Source organism: Melopsittacus undulatus, chromosome Z, assembly GCF_012275295.1.
Source record: "Melopsittacus undulatus isolate bMelUnd1 chromosome Z, bMelUnd1.mat.Z, whole genome shotgun sequence".
Lineage (NCBI taxonomy): Eukaryota > Metazoa > Chordata > Aves > Psittaciformes > Psittaculidae > Melopsittacus > Melopsittacus undulatus.
The window spans coordinates 27785184-27803988 of record NC_047557.1 but is presented as its reverse complement, the minus strand read 5'-3'; the positions used below and the strand labels follow the sequence as shown (position 1 = coordinate 27803988).

General features: G+C 38.5%; 1 protein-coding gene across 1 annotated transcript in view; it reads left to right on the top strand.

Moving 5' to 3' along the window:
* The window catches only part of PGM5 (phosphoglucomutase 5), a 64739-nt gene that overhangs the window by 22981 nt on the left and 22953 nt on the right, over positions 1-18805 (top strand). Inside the window, exon 7 of the mRNA XM_031054368.2 lies at positions 15028-15143. Coding sequence (XP_030910228.2) covers positions 15028-15143 — 116 coding nt within the window. The remainder of the gene's footprint in view (positions 1-15027; positions 15144-18805) is intronic.

The window sequence follows — 18805 nt, the reverse complement described above, 5'->3', positions numbered from 1 at the left end:
AGATCAGAAAATGTCCCTGTTTGAGGGTGGGGAGGTGTGGAAGCTTTGAGTGTTGGTAGTTCCTGGTTCAAGCTTTGTTTTCTTTCCTCATAGTTACAGAGGAACATGTTACAGACCCTTCTGACATTCCATTGTTGCACTAAATAGAAAGGTTTTTTTCTAAATCCTTAATGGGACAAAGCCTGCTACTGAAATTAGTTTGTGTCATTTTGTGCTCAATTGTGTCTTCTATTGGTGGGTGAATTTCCTCTTCCAGGGATAGGCTTGCTTTAAACAATCTGAGTCTTTTTGTTTGTTTCTGTTCTTTCCATGCATTAAAAAGGTTGTCCTCACACGTGCATTACTCAGGAAGCCAGAAACAAGGCAGGCTGTTAACACGGCATACTACAGCATAGCAGTGACAGCTGTTTTTCTGGATGTATATACCAAAACCCCTGCCTTTGCTTGGACAGCTTAACAAGTCACAGACCATACTCTTGGGAGTGGGACAGACACTCCTTATACAGCTGCCTTATACAGTCAGCTGCAGTCATAGAATGAAGTGGACAGTATCTTTCCTAGGACAAGGCATCATCTTTCTGCTACTGGGTCATGGCAGAATTTTGAGGCTAAAATAAGCTTGGAATCTTTAAAGGAATTACATTTGTTACACAAAAGTTCACTGAAAATGCTAGAAGTCAGCATACTGTATTGCCATCCATTCCCTTTGTCCTTTACTGTCAAGGAGGAGTTAACTTACTCTATAGGCGTCTGAATACTGAAATAGTAATGAAAAGTGATTCTCATGTCTTAGGCAGGAAGGGCATGAATAACCTTGGGGATTACTGCAGTACATCTGGAGAGTATGGACACATGCTTGCCATATGGTTGGACTTTTCTTTGTTAGTGCTATGAACGCTGCAGTCAAACCTCAGGTTCTGTGTGGATCTAAAGTACATGTGTGTGTAACCTGTCACTGTGACAGGCTCCCCAGGGAAGTGGTCATGGCTTCCCATCAGGATTCAAGGACCGCCTGGGTGATGTTCTTAGTCATATGGTTTAGTTTTAGGTTGTCCTGCAGGGAGCAGAGAGTGGGACGCGATGATTGTTATGGGTCCCTTCCAACTTGAGGTATCCTGTGATTCGAATTTCACCTCACAAAGACTCCGAGCATTGTGCCAACTGGTTTTATTATGTGAAAGACAAAATTCTTTTGGGGTATGTTGCTGCCAAAACACATCTCTCCCTCATTGTATACTCATAAAAACACTTGTGTTTATTAGTTCTTTAGCAAAGCAGCTTTTGTCTCTTGCTTTTAGCACAGCCATATCTAGATATTTTATATGTTAACAGCTGCTTCTAGTCATTCTATTAGAGCATGTGTGGAGGGACAATGAAGTTCTCATAAGGCAAGGAGTCAGAGGGACTCTGTCCTGAAGGTTATACTTCCTTTGAGAGCTGACTTTTGAAACATTTACAAAAGCGAGTGCGAAGTTATGCCTTTTGGATTTAAATCTCAAAACTGCTGACTAAAGCAACAAGAGAACAGCATTTGGTGTGGAACATCATGGTAAGTACACCCGTTAGCATCCCACACACTGAAGAAAACAATCCCATAATGAGAAAGAGTTAACACAGGCTGCATCTTGTGCAAGCTTTCCAATACATTTGTAACCAAGAGAAACAGTTGAAAACACATCAGTTACTGTAAGATTTCTTGTTAGAAACTTTCAAACATGTGAGTTTGAGTTCCTGGAAATGCACAGTTCAAAAGGCAGTGGTGGCATTTTCATGATCATGTATGATACATACAGGATGTGTCTGTATTATTTATATTTAAAAGAACAGTAATTTCCCATGTATATACCTTGTGACTGTAATGCAGAAGTATTTTTTCATCCTAGCTGATTTGGTTGGGAGACCTGTGAGAATTTTCATGGTTTTATCACTCATTTGAGTTTCTGAGAAGTATGGGCTTTGCTGTTCTTGAAATTCATTAGGGTTTTGCTGTTCAAGTGTACTACTAAAATAACCTAATGAGGTTGCCAAAATGTTACAGTGTGGACTAAGCCACAGCCTGTAAACTTCCTTAAAGGATTGTTATTTTTTGTGTTTTCATTTGGTAGTACAGATCTCAGGTGTGATATGTGTGGGACTACTACAATACCAGGGAAACCTGTGCTCTGTGTATCATTTCCATCACTAACTATCAAGGTTCAGCAATGCCATACATGAGTATGTCCTTTTATATAAATATGATAAACATAACTAATCATTATAGGTAATATAGGTTAAAAGATATCCATAGTCAGTGTAATTCGTATTGTTTAAGGGATTTTCAGTGCCGTGACTGTTGTTTGCTCCTTGTTCAGGCTTTTGAATTTTCTCCTTTAATTTTTACCATGTACTTTCCATCTAGGAAAAATGAAAGAGGAATGATACATTTGGCTATTTTCTACATCTAAACACCACAGTACTGTGGCAGAATTTGCTTTTCCCCTGCTTGAGACTGACAGAACAATATGGAAGAACTTTCAGGTGTCATGCTGAAGGTGCCACTCCCTATCTCTTTTTCCACAGTAACTCTCACTGTTCTTCTGATGGGTAGACTCACAGCATTCTGATTCTCCTGTAGTATGCTAAGGAGCTTCCTTAACTTAACATCACTGTGCAGGCATTACAGGTGGTTTGACTGGCCTGCAGAGTATTTCTTTGATTTCAGAGAAGTATTGAAAATGTCTCTGTACACTGAATGCTTAGGTTGTTAGAAAATTAGCTTAGTCATAGATCTATTTGTAAATGGCAGAATTAAGTTCTTTAGCAGCTGCTCCTGACTGGCTGATGGCTCAGTGCTGGGGTAGTCTGCTGGATTGTTTGACCTCTGCAGTCATCCAGTGTCATATTTTTCTTGGTATACTTCTACCCCTGAGAAGATTGATTTCTCAGGGAAGTCTGGGCACGATGTGATAATAAGGAGAGCTCCTTCGTGGGCCAGAGAGCATTGGTTGTTAGCCTTCAGCAGTAGTCCAACCAGCTCTTGGTTCTTGAATCTTCCAGAATCAACAGCTAATTCTACACCCCTCCTAGTTACCCAAATCTTTCTGAGATAGCTCTTCAGAAACATAAGAAATTGTGGTCTGAGATCATGAACCTCTGTGTTCTCAAGGAGTGCTGCTGTGAGCTGATAGATCTGTAAGATTACTTACTTTTGTTCAAATGAATAATTTCGCCATCAGGTACACCTAAAGCTCTCTTAGCTTCTTTTTGTCAAAACTCTGTACAAGCATGGTTTGTTTTGCTCCTTCTCCCATCATTTAGAAATGCATAATGGGCCTGATGCATGTTGGTTTTACCAATTACAGATTTTTACTGACATTATTACCACCAATCTGTGAGCTGCATGCTCTCTATCCATTTTTTTTTTTTTTTTTGCTGCTTTGCAAAAATTCTTTTTGTGGTGCATATCACTGAGCCTGCATAATCACAGAGTGAATTTAGATTCTTGTACCTCACTAGAACGAAGTATTTGTAGAATGTCCTGCTAAGTTTATTGTAATAGTATGTAACTACAGTTTAAACTAACCCATCAGACCCTTGCTTTTTAATCATTATAGACGCCATCAAATGCAGAATGAATCAAGCTCCACATGTCATATGTTTTCAGAGCACTTTGTTATTTGTACCAGATGTACATTCTTTGTTTCACTAGAAAGAGTTGTGGAAAGCCTGTCAGTATCTTTTTGGAAATTCTTCAAACAGATAATTTAGCACATTAAAATTTGTTACTAATGAATGGATGAAAGTCTTGACAATGCTTTAGCATGCCTGAATGTATTTCCATACCTGAGATAAAATGGGCAAAGTGTCTACTGATTTCCTCCTGCCTGTTGCTCATGTCCCAATTTAAGGAGAGCTGTTTTACGTGCTCCTTCCTCAACCAGCTATCTTTAGGATCTTTTAAACATCGCTGTGTGACTTGAGAGATAGCTGGGAAGTCACCATAAGTGACATGAATACGTATGGGCAGAGAATCAGAAAAGAAAAAGAACTTTCTAACATTCAGTAACTGTTCATTCTAGGTTTTCTTCTCCCGTGTAGATCTGACAAACTGGCTTCACTCCCACAAGCTTTGGAGTCCATCTCAGCTACAGTTTGTTGATTTGACTGATACCTGGCCAATCTATTTGATGAGCCTTGAGTACAAGGTTAAATAAAGTCATAGAAGGGACAGAATTTTCCTACTGGTACTTCTGGTTAAAGGCAAATGAGGTGTCTGCAAGAGCTAGGCAGGAGGAATACATGCTATCTATAGTCTCAGCACAAACATTTAATCAGTTCACTAAAGAATCATTGAGCTTCCTTATGCTGTGTGTCCTCAGCATCCTGGCTTTCTAGATGGATGTACACAATGAGGAGGAACTACAATCAGAAGTATGAACATACCAATTTTTGCACATTGAAATTACTTCTTCCCTCCCTTTGAAACAATAAACCTTTCATCTTATCTTTATTTACACAGACCTATCCACCTTGGCATCATTTTCTGTCTCTTCCTAAGGGCACTATTTCTGCTCTGAAGGTACTAGATTTGTTAGCAGATTTCTTAGAAATGGGTCTTAGAGTACACATAACCAGTCTTGCTTTATAATGGGGGTGCTTAATACAATAGAACAAAATAGTTGAGTTTTGCTTCTTGGCACAAGGCCAGCAAAAAACTCAAGCACACTTAACTTCTGGGCTCATGAGAACCCCAGAGATTTGACTGAAAATATGAAAGCCTTTGTAAAAGTTTATTAAAAAATGTTGAATGTAGGAAAAAGAAATTTAGCACATTTTTTCCATGTTTTCCCATGACTTTGATGTTTTCTCTTTTGCCCATTTTATTATGTACTATCCTCATTACTTTTTGGCAGTGATCTCTTGTATGAAGGGAGTATGAAACACTTGTCCTGTAAAGGAGAAATTGAAGTTGTACTGTGACTGAGTCACAATCCCTTAGCATGAACCTTCTAGGTTGCTTCTCTTCATAAATCTCAGTGCGGGTGGCATGCTAGAGCAGGCTGAAAAGGCATAAGAAGACATGGAAATGGAAGAGGTAGGAAGAACACAACTCAGAAGACTGGTTTGCATGTCCACAGACAGTGCTGTAGTTTGAAATTGTATAAAGCTTGTGAACATTCTGAACACTGCTCCAGCTAAGGAAAATACAGTGCAATAACACAGTAAAGCCTGAACCATGCCTATTTCACTCAGTACAGTGTTTTTCATAGAAGTATGGGTAAGCCCACATGTCTACATCGTGCAATGCACAGCAGTGCAGAGATATTATCTACAGTCCCATTGCCTGTGTGTTGGCAAAGCATCAAACCTGGCTTGTGAAGGAGATAAGCTACAGGGAGCACAGTGCCATCCTGATGGGACCAGACTGCTTCCTGCTTAACAGATAGCTTCTTTGCTGTGAGGCTGTAGATGCCTGAACCATGCTCAGTTGCACAGTATTGATGTATGCTTTACTGTCATTCGCACCTTCAGAGCCTCCGAGGGTTGGTGAGCATCCAGCAGGACTTAACTCTAGTCCTCTCCTCACACAAAACTTTGGGCTACAAATTTTGTGCAGCTGTACCTGAGAAGTCCTGCAGACTTGTTCCTGGTCTCTTACTGTTTCTTTTTATCCCATCATGTCTGTGTTTTTCCTCACACACAGCAGAAAAAGGACACTAGTATAAATACTGTACTTAGAATAAAACCTTCCTCTTTGCAAACTCAGTCCAGATACAAGCATTCAGTTTGTCAATCTAGGTTAGTTTTAAACAGTGAATTAATTCTGATTTGTATCATTCAATGGGAGAGGAAAAAAAAAAGGATGTTATGGCCATATGAGGAGTTCAAAAGGGTAAAATTATTAATAGTTTGGAAACAGAATTTTGCATGCAACTAATTCCTAGTAGAAAGAGCTGAGAATAATTTATAGCTGTTAGTAGTGAATTCATGTAAGACCTGGTTCCTCTGCCAGTAATAAAAGCACAGTGTTTCTTATGGAATTAAAGGTTTCTCATAATGATTAACTTAATTTATAAAAAAGATGGGAAGAATTACATTTCTCTTGAGCTACTTGATGTACTTTATTACAGGTGAATTCCTACACTGGAAACAATGTAAGACAGCACTTTTTAATACCCGTACTCACAGCAAACACCAAGTCAGTGTTTCTTCAATTTAATTACTTTATTATTGTGCAAAAGTCTAGCTTCTAGCTGTTGTGCCCATTTCCGATTCTTTTCTGAACATCTGCTCTATGCTAAACTCTATCAAAGTGCTGAGGCTTTTTAAAAGCTCACAGAGGGGATTTTCTTTTCTTTTGTGGTGACTGCAAAGGATTTTGTGTTTTATAGTCTGAGCTACAGTGCTTTTCATGCTGACAACACTGTCCATATCATGATAGTCTGGCTGAGCAGAACCAGATGTTGTAAGCTCAATGGCTGGTTTCCTGCCTGAAGCAGAAGCTTCTGATGAAGTCCAGTTTTTCATGGCAGGAATTCTTTAGTACTGTATTTCCTTGAAAAGAAAGAAAATTCTTAGTTTCCATGTGCACAAACTTCAGTTAAATTGAATTAAGCACTTAGCTCTTCAGAGAGCTTTTTTCTCCCATGGAATCTCATTGCTAGGACTCTGTGTTATCATCCAGAATTCAGACAGGAATTTACAAGCCAAAGCTGTAGTCAAGGCCTTAAAACCTAAGCATGTATATGAGGTCTCTTCCAGTGCAAATTCCTAAAAGTAATTTAACTTCTTTAATGCTTCAGACTGGGGATGGTAACAATCTGACTGTGATAATGCATGTGTAACTTTCATGGTATTGATAGTTTTAACATTAGCAGTAATTTTATATCTTGATCACTATAATGGTAACTTACTTGCAGCACCTGAAGAATTCTTCACATGAAGAATTCCAGCTTCGCACTGCCGTCCACTTGGTGTATTTGTTAAATGTGCATTTACTGTCACTGTTAGCTGGTGAATTCTGCCTCAGTGGCAGTTCACTCCACAGCAAATTAAGAGACTAGGCTAAAGCACAGTATCCATAAAAAGTATCTTTGCACCTCCTTCCAATAGTGGGCAGGATTATCACATTAGTTTTGAAGGCAAAGACAGCAAGGAGCTGTGCTGGCTATTTTTACTTTGACCACTCACTCCCTGAAGAGCAACAAAGAGGCAGAGGCATTCTGCAGCCCTTTCTCTGAAGCAGAACGAGCAGCTCTTGGCCTAGTTACAAGTGCATTTCAGTTCTGTAGTGCTCCCATGGCTCTGTGGCTGGCAATGAAGTTAGGCATGTGAATTTACTTTTTTACCCCTTGGGACTGAATCAGAAAGTTGCCTGTTGGGACTAGGTCAGAAATTACCTTACCATTATTTTGTAAAGTGTCTCAAGTACTTCAAAAGCTACTGTCTTTTTGGTATGGTGCTGGTAACGTTTGACTGATGTATTACAGAGTCTGTGTGACGGAAAACTTAACGGTCTGAAGGACTGAACTGTGTGTTCACACCATGACCTATAGGTGGCAGCGAGGAGTATAAATAACTGCAGGGCCCCAGTTTGTGCGTGTTTGAGTTCCCTGGTGTTTGTGCCATCCTAGTGATTGTATAGCCTTTTGGAGCCTGCTCCACCAGGAGACAGAAAAAGTTCAGTGAACTTGAATGACCCAAAGGGAGATACTAAGTTTGGTTTAGAAAGTTAAAGGCCAGGCGCTGATCTTCCACACAACAGTTCATGTCCTTGGAGTATTGTGGTTATTCTGAACATTAATGTGTTCTGTGAAGCTCACATAAGTTTCTAGTATGTATGGTTGCTGAGTGTTGCAAGGCATGAGCAAGGTAGGTTGTGTTTATGGGACCTTAATTTTCTGCTGGGGTAATTTTCAAGTTTTGCTGTTGAAATCTGTCAAACATGGGGAAAGGCTGATGTGAGACTGAGAGGCAGAAGAGATCGAACAGTTACTTAAGCACCACAGTTACGTAGCATTAATGCAGAGGAGGCTCCACTGATTGAATGGGAATTAAAGTTGCCCTGATTAGAACTGAACCAGGAGATAATTTCTGCAATTATTAGAACCCGTAACTGTCCTCAGAACTATAGTCAAACAAAAAAGATCCACCTGAAGTTAACAGTTTTCAAGACAAAAACAGCAGACCTTGATTCATTGTACTTTTAATCCACTTGCAGAAGGATTTTAGAGTTAAAAACTGGGGAGTTTATATATAAGGAGATATATAAGGAGATATATATATATATAGGGAAAATAAAAAAATAAATTTTTTTTTTAGTTTTAGGTCCTTTGCAACTTAAAGTGTCTTCAGATGCTTTTTGTGTATTGATTTCTGTTACTATGGTATTTCTCAGTGAGATGTAGCATACTAGAAAACAGAAAGACAAGGATCTTGCCTACTGTTCTTTTTTTGTGCCTCATGTTCCTGATAGCCTGTCTGCCAGCCATGGCAGTTTACATCTTATCTTAGTGATATGTCCTAGTTATCTGTGTTGTGTATGAGGCCTTAGCATTCCACTGCTTTTTGCTTAATAAATTGAAGACTGGGAAGAAGTAACACTGTTAATACTTGACCATATAAGGGGGGTGACTCTTGTTTTAGTTCTGCTGCTTGCACAATATGCAGTTGAAACCTTTTAAGGGAAGGTGGTGCAGAGAGAGTGAAAACATCCAGGAGCAGAACATCCATTTCACAGAATGGTGCCTGTGCTGGTGCTATCATTGCTACTGCTGTGAATTTCTCACAGGTTGTTGGAGCTGCATAGTTAAATAGGAGAGATTTACAGGTGGGACTGAAGAAAAAAGTTAAAATCATTTAGTTCATGGCTCCTGCAACTTGAGAAACAGTAAAAATGAAGAGCGAACTGTCCAAAGGTAATCTGAATTAGACTTCCAAACTTGAGAAATGGAGAAGCAAAGATGTCTTCAACATCAACAGGAAGAGACCACAGCAAGAACAAGTGGAAATATCATACAGTGGGAATGGAATAGGAACTTCATGACTTAAAAGACAATGAATATTGTGTCTAAATTTTCAACAAAGTTTTAAAAATAATTTCTTTGCAAATAAATTTGATTGGTATAGAGGGAATGAGACAACTGTAAATTATTGGATGGAAAAGAAATTGTAGAATCATGATAGGAGTTCAATCCTAGATCTCATCTTGCTACTTCAAAAGAATGAACCCATGGAATCTTAGAACTGGTTGCAGGTATGCTGAAGTAAAGTCTATCAAGGCAAAGACTGTACAATATGGTTAGGGAATGGCAAAAGCAAGATTTCTAATAAAGGGGTGGAAAATGGATGTAGGCAAACATAAATCAGTTATTTTGATCTCAGAAGTGTTCAGAGTGTTATATCCCTTCAGAGGCCTTATGCACCTTTTTAAGTGGAGACCCAGTGTGAAACCTCTTTTCTTCCATAGCTAACAACTCTGAAAGTTCAGGTTGATCTCTTGTGAAATGTTGGTACCACACACAAGTCCTTCAGTGGCCCACATGTCTGTCCCACAGATTGCTTCAGTTCCTGTTTGTTCGGGTCTGAGAGTGCTTATCCTTTTGCAGAATCAGGCTCCCTGTGGTCTGCATTACAGCACCTTGTCTACCTCAGCATTGGCTCCACAGAGAGGAGCAGGATTGTTTAAAAAAAGTGTATATTGGAACACTATGCTGTGTTTTGAAGTGGGCTCACTCAGGTGCCTGTGCATCTTTCACACATGCAACTGACATCTACAAGTGGCAGAAGATTGGCGACAGGGACATGCAATAGCCACTTCTTAGTGATTGTTTTGTTAGTACCTCTTTCTTCCTCCAGCTTAAGACTCCAGGCTGAACGTGATGCTGCAGTTGACCTTAGCCAGCATTTTACCTACAGTGCAAAATTCCAGCCAATCATTTACAACAGTTCATGAGACCTATCAAAGAAAGTCTTTCCCCCAGTACTGTGACCTTTATCTTTGTGGCAAACAGGCGTCATGACTGTGTCTGGGTAATGCTGCTTGATTGACTGGTCTATGCTCAGAAGTTATAAAAGTTTCCCTAGGCACAAGAAAGTCAGCTTGCCACAGGCCATTTGTTACATCTGAATGATGTGTATTCATCAGGACATTTTGTGGCATTGTAGAGATGAAGTTGGAGCAAGCTTCCCTCTTTCATAAATGTAAGTCAGGATAATTCAGCTGAAGTGAGTGATGTTTTGCTAGTGCAAAACTACGTTGACCTGGAGACACCTTCAAGGACCACTTTGCTTTATTATCCCATCTATGAAAAACAGTATGTTGTCTCCTCTGAAAACTGAAAGAAAGCTACAATAGAATATTCCTTTAACCTTTTTAAAATAAAAGAACATTCTGATTTTTTTCCCCAGTGGAAAGTTATCTTTTATACACAGTTTAAGTGGGATAATATTTTACTGTAATTTCAAGGAAAATCATCTGGGCTATTAAGGGTGCTGTATCCTCTTGTTTCTTAGTTAGGTGACATGCATATGTCTATGAAGTATAAGGAAGAAGATTTGTGACATTCAGATGTGTAGCTGTACTTAGTAGTAGTACAGTTGCCTGGTGCAGAACAGGTAAGTTTTCCACATTAGTCTCTTAAAGCTTTCAGGATCAATTTTAGAATTAGCTGATAATTTTTTTTCTCTGGCAGGAAATTTTCAAAAATCCTAATCTTCACAGGGAAGATTTTTATTATGTCCATTCTTACCTTTGTTATGAACTGGCCAGCTCATGCTTTGGTAAGACTTACAGATTTCAAGAACTGGCTTAACAATTCTGTGTTGGTATTAAATATTCCAATAATTATGCTTTCTAGTTAAGAGATAGCTCAAACTGCTTGTCATGGTTGCATTGTGTGTGTTGTTGTGTTTTAATAAAAATTGGTTGGTCAGTACAGGTAGTGTGGGATTAGCTCTTCAAAATAAAAACACAAGTGAAATTGTACAGTAGGAGAGTAAACTTAAGTATATAACATTACAAGAATTTATCTTCTTATTGTGACTCAGTAATATCTCCCCATTTAAAAAGAGCTGCTCTGGCTTTTTTTAGATTTACAATATATAGTTTTAACTAATGTGTGTAATTGCAAAAAGTACAGTCCACTCCTCTTTGATTTTTTTCTTTTTTTTCTCCTAAACTGGTATTTTGGCATACTGGGAGCAGAAATACTCTTAGCTCTGGTATGGACAGAATAACTCAGGCGATTGTTCTTTAGTTTAGGTCCAAGCGTAAATACTCCATTTCCCAGTCTAGCAAGAGCTTATTAGTGCTACACACAGACAGAAGAAACTTCATTGTGTAATCTCATTGATGTAGTGAGAAGTTATGCTGAAAGAAGGCAAGCGAGAATACTATTTGAAGTCAATCCCATTAAATGTCTGAGGTGACAAGAACCAGAATGTCCATGGTTTTGTTGTATTCCTTCTATGTAGTTCATACTCAGGGAACATATAAACACTGGTATATCAACTATGTGGTTAAACATAAATAGAATGCCTTTACGTCAAACAGACTAGCAAAATGAAAGTATCATATGGCTTTTTTTTTTTTCTTTCCAATTTTTACTGTGAATTGCCCTGGAATTATGTTCCATTCACCAAGTTGGGCCTACTGACAGCTAATACTTCCACCTAGAGAACTCAGAGACTGAGGTGTTGCCCTGACAGGAACACTGCCGCATCAGTGTCTTGATGATGTGGTTTTTGCATATATGTAAATACACACACATATAAAAACATAAATATATATAAATATATACATATAGGACATATAAAATTTACTTTGATGAGACCTCTACAAGATACAAAATGTTTGCAGCACCAGTTCCAAAACTCACTTTCTGAGAGAAGTAGTATCCTGTCTGACCAAATGGTCTCATATAGATAACACAATCTTTATGGTAACTGTTTTTCATTTTTACTGCTCCAAATGTAGGAACACCAGTGTAAACATACAGAGAGAAAAGAAACTTAAAGAGCTGTATATATATAGACTTGTTTGAACTGTCCTGTGAAGATATATTGCTAAACCCATCATAGATTGTAATTAATGAATCTGTGATTTGTTAGGGATAATAACCTTTACTGTGACCCACCAAGCAATTGTTCTGGCAGAATTACAAGTTCCAGAAACCCTGATTTAGTTGCCTAGCAAAATAAAATATTTCCTTAGCAACTTTCAAGCTTGTCACAAAGTCAAATGCTGCATTGGGTAGTGCTGGAAATCCTCAGTGGTACATAGAAACTGATTTCCAAATTTTGGTCCATGAGGAATGCTACCCTTTTGTCTCAGATTTTTTTTAAATCTGGCTACTTGGTGTAGCAGTGGCTGAAAGCTCTGATTTTGTCATTTTATCTACAAGAAAGCAGATTAGTGAATGTAAATTGAAAAAAAAAAGTTTCATAAATGAAGTTTGGGAGGTTGTTTTTTACTAAAAACCTGTTGTTTAGAAAGACGTAAATGTAGAAACATTGAAAGTCCCTCCCCCTTCCTGCATTTAATTTCTGTTTTCCCTGGCTTTGAAGACCTAGTAATTTGCCAGTTACAGATTATTAGTTTCCTTCCTCTGAAGGTATTTTCCCGTAGTTTGCATTGTTATTTCTTTGATCTGTTGCAGCACAATATCTCTCTTATCCTGCAGCTTTGAGAATTTTTTCTCAAAGAGAAGGCGCCTTCTTGTGGGAACCCCTGTCATGTTTCTGGGGGTAATCATTTGCCTTAAATGTCTATAGGCTGATGAAATGCACATTGTGAATTTATTGAGACTTCCAGTGATGATTCTTTATTTCAGTAAAATGGCAATTAAAATGGAGTATGATTAGTTTTCAGTTTTCTCCTATTTACTCTTGTTAAAGTCTTAAGAATCAAGAACAAAGCAAGAAAAAATTGCAAGGAACAATCTGTCATATTTCACTATAAACGTTGTATATATGTCTACATTTGTTTGTTTGAAAGGCTTAGTTTAAAGTAGGCCCAGTGCCAACTGAATTAATACCTATATTTATATCTAGTATCTAGTGCTAGACTAGTGCATAGAAATCTTTGGAAACCATTACAGACCCTGAAAGCATTTGGTGCTGGTCACAGTAGATCTCTACAAGGTTGTTTGTCCCCAGATCAGAGAAATACAGGAAAGTGAAAGGGAAAGGATTTCCTTCTCCAAAACCAGTACCAGGATATAGGAACATTTCTGCAAGCAGATATATTCCTGCTGTGTTGTTAGGCTATATCAAGAGAATTGGTTTTGCTCTCCCAGCATGTTAGCCATTGTTTTTCTGGTTGTTGTCTACTTTTTGGCAGTAGGGTTGTGTACCCAGCCTGTAGTTACTGTCACACAGAGATTAAATCCTTTCATGTTCTTCACTTTTGCAGAGCCAGGTAGAAACCTGTTCAGCTGTGCACTGCATAACCTCCCTTATGCAGCAACATTTGTAAGGGCCAGGAATATAGCTACTGCTAGCTAACACTAAGAGGTATACACTTGCCTCTACCTCTAAACTAGAGACATGAAAACAAAGTTCAGGATTAAACATTTTGATATTTTTTTTTCTCAACGTATGTCTTTAGCATTTTAAAAATAGCTATCAGCAATTTTTACTTTGTCATTTACATCCCACTCTTTTTAGATGTAATATATAAGTACAAAAATTAAGACCTAGCCTGAATAAGAGACTTATAAAGCAATGAAAAATTATTACATAAAAAATAGGGGATTTGGAGACTTAATGTCAATGCTGATTAACAATTTGAAGATTTCATAGGGAAGTTCATTTATGTACCAGATTTCGAAAGGTTTGGTATGTGTATACTTGGACAGTTTGTCCCCTCTGCCTTATGCACCTTTTAAGACAGAGGGGTGGACCATCTGAAAACAGATGTCTGTCTACTAATCAGTAAGGTGACTGGTTTCACATTAACATGTAACTTCTAGGTTGTTTGTGCTAAACATGTTGAATCCCACATTAATTGGTCTGCTTTGCCTGGTCTTGGCTGCAGTTAAAATTACGTAAATCATCTCACATCAGGTATTCTTCTGTAGAGGTGAAATTTAAGAAATGTTTACTAGTTGTGATTGTTGCAGCAGTCCTAGGTAGATTATAACGTCTTTTTACTCAGTCATATTGCTGGACTGTATCTCAAGTCTTATTTTTCATATTAAAAATAATCAGCTGGCTCCAAAATTCCTAGGCACACAATGAAAAGAAGCAAGTAGAATTAGAAACAAGAAGAATGGTAGTATTTCTTCTCTGTAAAACCCAACTCAGTAGTGGGTTCCTTCGAGGATTTTCTCTGTCTTCTTTCCCAGTTTTTAGTAAAAGAAAGGATTTTTACACTATGGTGTATAACAGGCATAATTACCAGTTCATAACTTGGGAAAGAAAAAGAACATCTGGCTTATACAGCAGTTTATTTTGCTTCTTGCAAATACTGACAGGTCAACCAGCTAGTGGAGGCATGTTTTCTAGGTGCGTCAGAGGAAACAGGAAAAATAAGTCCAGACACAGGTTGTGACCAGGGAAAGCTATTTTAGAGGAGATGTCACATCTTGGAAACATTCCTGTCTTGTCTTGCCTTTGAACATGTGAACATAAGCAAAAGTGCCTTGCAAGCATATCAGTGTTGGCCACCCTGTAATTTGTAAAGGTATTTCAACATGATCCTTTAACTGTCACTAGAATATTAGTATAACAGAACTGTGTATCTCTAGATAGAGCTGTTTCTTGCTCAGTAAGAAGAGAAGGATACTGGTAAAGCCTATTGAGCTGACTTTTCCAAAATACTAGCTAGTATATAAACTACCTGGGTTCCTGTTGAAGTCAGGTGCTGAGACGAGGATCAGGTGCTGTTGACCTGTTCTGTTTTGGTTTTTTATTTTTGTTTATTTTATTTCTAGCCCAGCTGTAAGGAGATGCAGCAAGACCTCAAATATTCCTCAACTGCTCTCAGGTCATATTTTAAAAACAGCATTATCTTAATCATGTGATGTTTTGTTGTATGTTTTCCAGAGTGGCAAAAGTAATGAAGGTTCCTGTGTATGAGACACCAACAGGATGGAGATATTTTTCCAATCTCATGGACTCTGGACGTTGCTCGCTTTGTGGAGAGGAAAGCTTTGGCACTGGTGAGGAATGAATGATCAAAAACTTCCACAGACTTTTAATGCCAAGTTTTAATTTTCCCGGGTGCTCAAGTCAAAGCCAAAAGAATCAGCAAAGTAACTGCCTTGTGCTGGAACAGTAAATTGTTAGCTGTTCACACCTTGACAATCTTGCAGGTGTGGTCCAGTACCTTGAGATATGAAAAATGTGGAGGATGAACATTCAGAAGCCATAGGCAATCCTGTCACTGTACAGACAGTTTTTGGAGGTGCCTGGCACTCTCTTTTGCTTTGAACATAATCCAGAAAGGTCTCACTAGTTCCACTGTAATAGTCTCTTCACAGTCTGCAACTGCATTTGGAGGGATTTTGCCTGTATGGAAAAACCACATGGTTTTTCCTCAGGAGGTGCAGTGTACGAAGTATGAGGATTGGTATGTCTAATGATATGTCTAATCAAACTCAGATAAAATAATCATTATAAGAAATTCAATTACATGTCAGCATCTGTGTTTTCCCTATGCATTTTTTGCTTGCCTGTCCCAAGAACCAGTCAAACAATAGAATGCAGAATGAAAGACGTATCTGAGCTCTCATGAATTCAGTACTGGCAGGAACCATTAGAGCAAACAATTGAAGTATGTAGTCTATTTATCTGCACAAGTGTGGTCTTGCTTCATGAGAAAAACTAAATAAATTTCAGTGGTTTTTTTTACTTCCTGCATTTTGGCACAGAAATTAGTTCTTCTTTGTATTTCTTAGTAGGATTATATTACAAGTATTTTTGAATTAGCACATATCAGAATAACTTAAACGTCTATCTGGTTAATAGTTTAGTCTGTATTTTAGTGTGAGTTCCATGGAATTCTTTATTTTGGTGTAGAGTTCTTTGGCTACAGCTTTTCATAGAAAAGAAGTTATCATATAACATCATATAACAAAATTTCGTTTTGCTTTGGTTGAGTTAAGTCTAGTATTAAGTTTGTTGGTTGAGATAAATTAGAACAGAATACTGTTTATTTTAAGATGGGGATATCTTTAAGCCATAGACATGCCACTTTATTTGTTAGCCTGTCATTACCTGTAAGTATCTGCATGGACTATGAAGGAAGAAACAAAATTCTGTTAGGTTTCTTCAGATATCTATCTGTATAGGATAAGAGAATTTAAATTAATAATGAAAGTTTATTTTCTCTTTGTTGTGAATGGGGACCAGTGTCCCATGATTAGCATGACTTGGTTTAATTATGACGGGCACAGGTTTGTATTGCCTTGAATGTGTATCTTAAATATGTATTTTCAAAGGGTGGTCTGCAAGGTTATTGAAGGAGTTGTAACTTGGAGAGAGGGACAGGAACATCTTGTACCTTTCAGAATGCCCTGACATTTATTGTGAAGTGTTGTTAGACAACATCTCCATTTGCCAGTAAGAGGTCTGGAACAGGGAGTTTCCAGCTCTAATGGCTTTTTGCTGCTTTTTCACCAGGCCAGTTCCGTAACCCTTCCCTCTAAATATTGAAGCTCCTCCTGCTCATCTAAATGCAGATATTTCCATGAAACTTGTGTGGTCTTGAGACATCAGTATGATCTCATTAGCTCCCAAATTATTTGGAAAAAATCTCCTGCCTTTATTGTCACGCTGAAGAAAGGGAAGTGTGGGTTTTGCCTGGGAGGACCTTGTAAAAGATCGATGGTGAGTTCCCATCAGCTGAAGTACATCTGGGCACCTTAGCCCACAGAGTGCATCATCACCTGCTGCATGCAGTTTTATCTGTTGAGGTATATAAAGTGAGGAGGGGTGGCCTCTATTTGCCAGTGCCTCAGGCCTGTTTCTGCTTGGGAAGAAACAAGTAAGGCTCCTAGCCCATATTGCTCTGGTGATATGAGTACAACTCTTCCAGGTGCTTTCTGTCTCAGGGAGAAGGGAGTAATCTTTGGCTGCTTAATAGAAGCCTTGTCTCTTTTGAGGAGACTTGCTATTAAAACTTTATGGTCCAGTTATTAAAAAAGCCAAATATCAAATTTCACATGCACAAATTCCCATGCACGGCGAAAAGGCATATTCAGGTCTTGCTAAGCAGGTTGTCCCAAGCATTGGTGAACTTTAGACCTGCAGATCAGGAATCAAGAGAGGTGGTTTCAGGGACTGATCTACTGAAACACTGAGAGCATTGCTGTCTGTGTTGGCCTAACTTCATTACCCTGAGTATTGATCAGGTGATTGCTGAAGTTGGAAAAGAGGGACAAGTGTCTCATAAAGGTCAAGCAAAGGCCTCTGGAGTTTATCTGTTTTTCTAGGTAGGTAAGATAATTTCTCTAATTTCTCTCTGTTCATGACTTCTTTCCTTTGCTTGTGTCCTTCTGTAGGGCCCTAAAACAATTGCATTTTGTACTATAGCCTCTCTTCCAATTGAGGTCTCCTGACCTCAGAGAAGTCTCTGCATTCTTAGTGATCTCTGTGTTTCTGTCTTAATCTGGTTCTCTAATTCTCTAGAGTCCTAATAAATGCTAAAAGTGCTTGAACAACATATTGCTGGCCAGCATGGAGAGCAGCTCTACACCAATACCTGACCTGTGCATCCTGGTACTTTCTGGTCAGATGAGCTTTATCGCACACACTTAAGTGCAGAAAGCCTCCTGACCTCCCGTTTAAACTAGTGCCATTTAAAGGCTAATCTGAGCCCTCAAGATGCAATACCATAGCATCCAGACAACTTGAGCCCTTGTTTAAACTGTGTCCTCAGTGCATGTGTAGTTGCTGTGTAGAATCATGCAGTGCCTACAGGGCAGTTATGCAACCATTATGATGCCTAAAGTTTGTTTGTCTTCCTGCCTTAGTTTCCTTATCATCTTTCAATTCAATGCAGCAGTTTGAAAATATCTCATATACCAGCAGGTTTATTTGAAAAATCCAGTCTGGTCTGTAGATGACTGATACTTTAGCAATGTGAGCTGGTTTTAGCAATAAATATTTACCTTATTGCAAATCTTATAGTAGTGTCCTCAGCTGTGTGACACCTCACAAGTTTCTGCCAGTATTGGGCATTTGAATCAATTTTACAGCTTTAACCTTAATAATATCTATTTAGGAAACTGAAACTTGGCAATTCTTTATATTTCAGCATGGAATATTTAAATAAATGTACTATATAGCTGATCAGAGTTGGAAACTTGCTGTTCTGTGCAAGAGAAGGGAGCTTTACTGATCCACAGTCTATCGTCAAACTAACAAAACAGCACTGCAGACCAATTGCCTGTGTACCCAGGTAATCCAGGCTAGCTGGAATTTCCAAATAATACAGAGCCTTGGTTTTGTAGCATAAGGATTTTGCTCTAGCAAGTAAATAAATCAGATTTTCTGCTATAAAAGGACAGAAGATTTTGAAAACATCCCGTACGGCTGTGTTTCCCAGACTTGTTTTCTGGCAGCTGATCTTGGAGCTCAACCAATACTTTAAAAACTTCTTCCATTTTTGTAGCAGTGTGGGGAGCTTGTCAGATGAGGTTAGTAGCTTTCTGATTCTATGACTGATGTCCAGAACACAGTTCAGGGAAGGGCATCAGCAACAGCAGTTAGTTTCTAAATTTCATCAGCAAACTATTAATCAGGATCAGGATAGTTGTGTGTCTGATTTATCTTTCTGCAGTTTAAGCCACTTCAGTAATTGCTACATATTTCATAATTT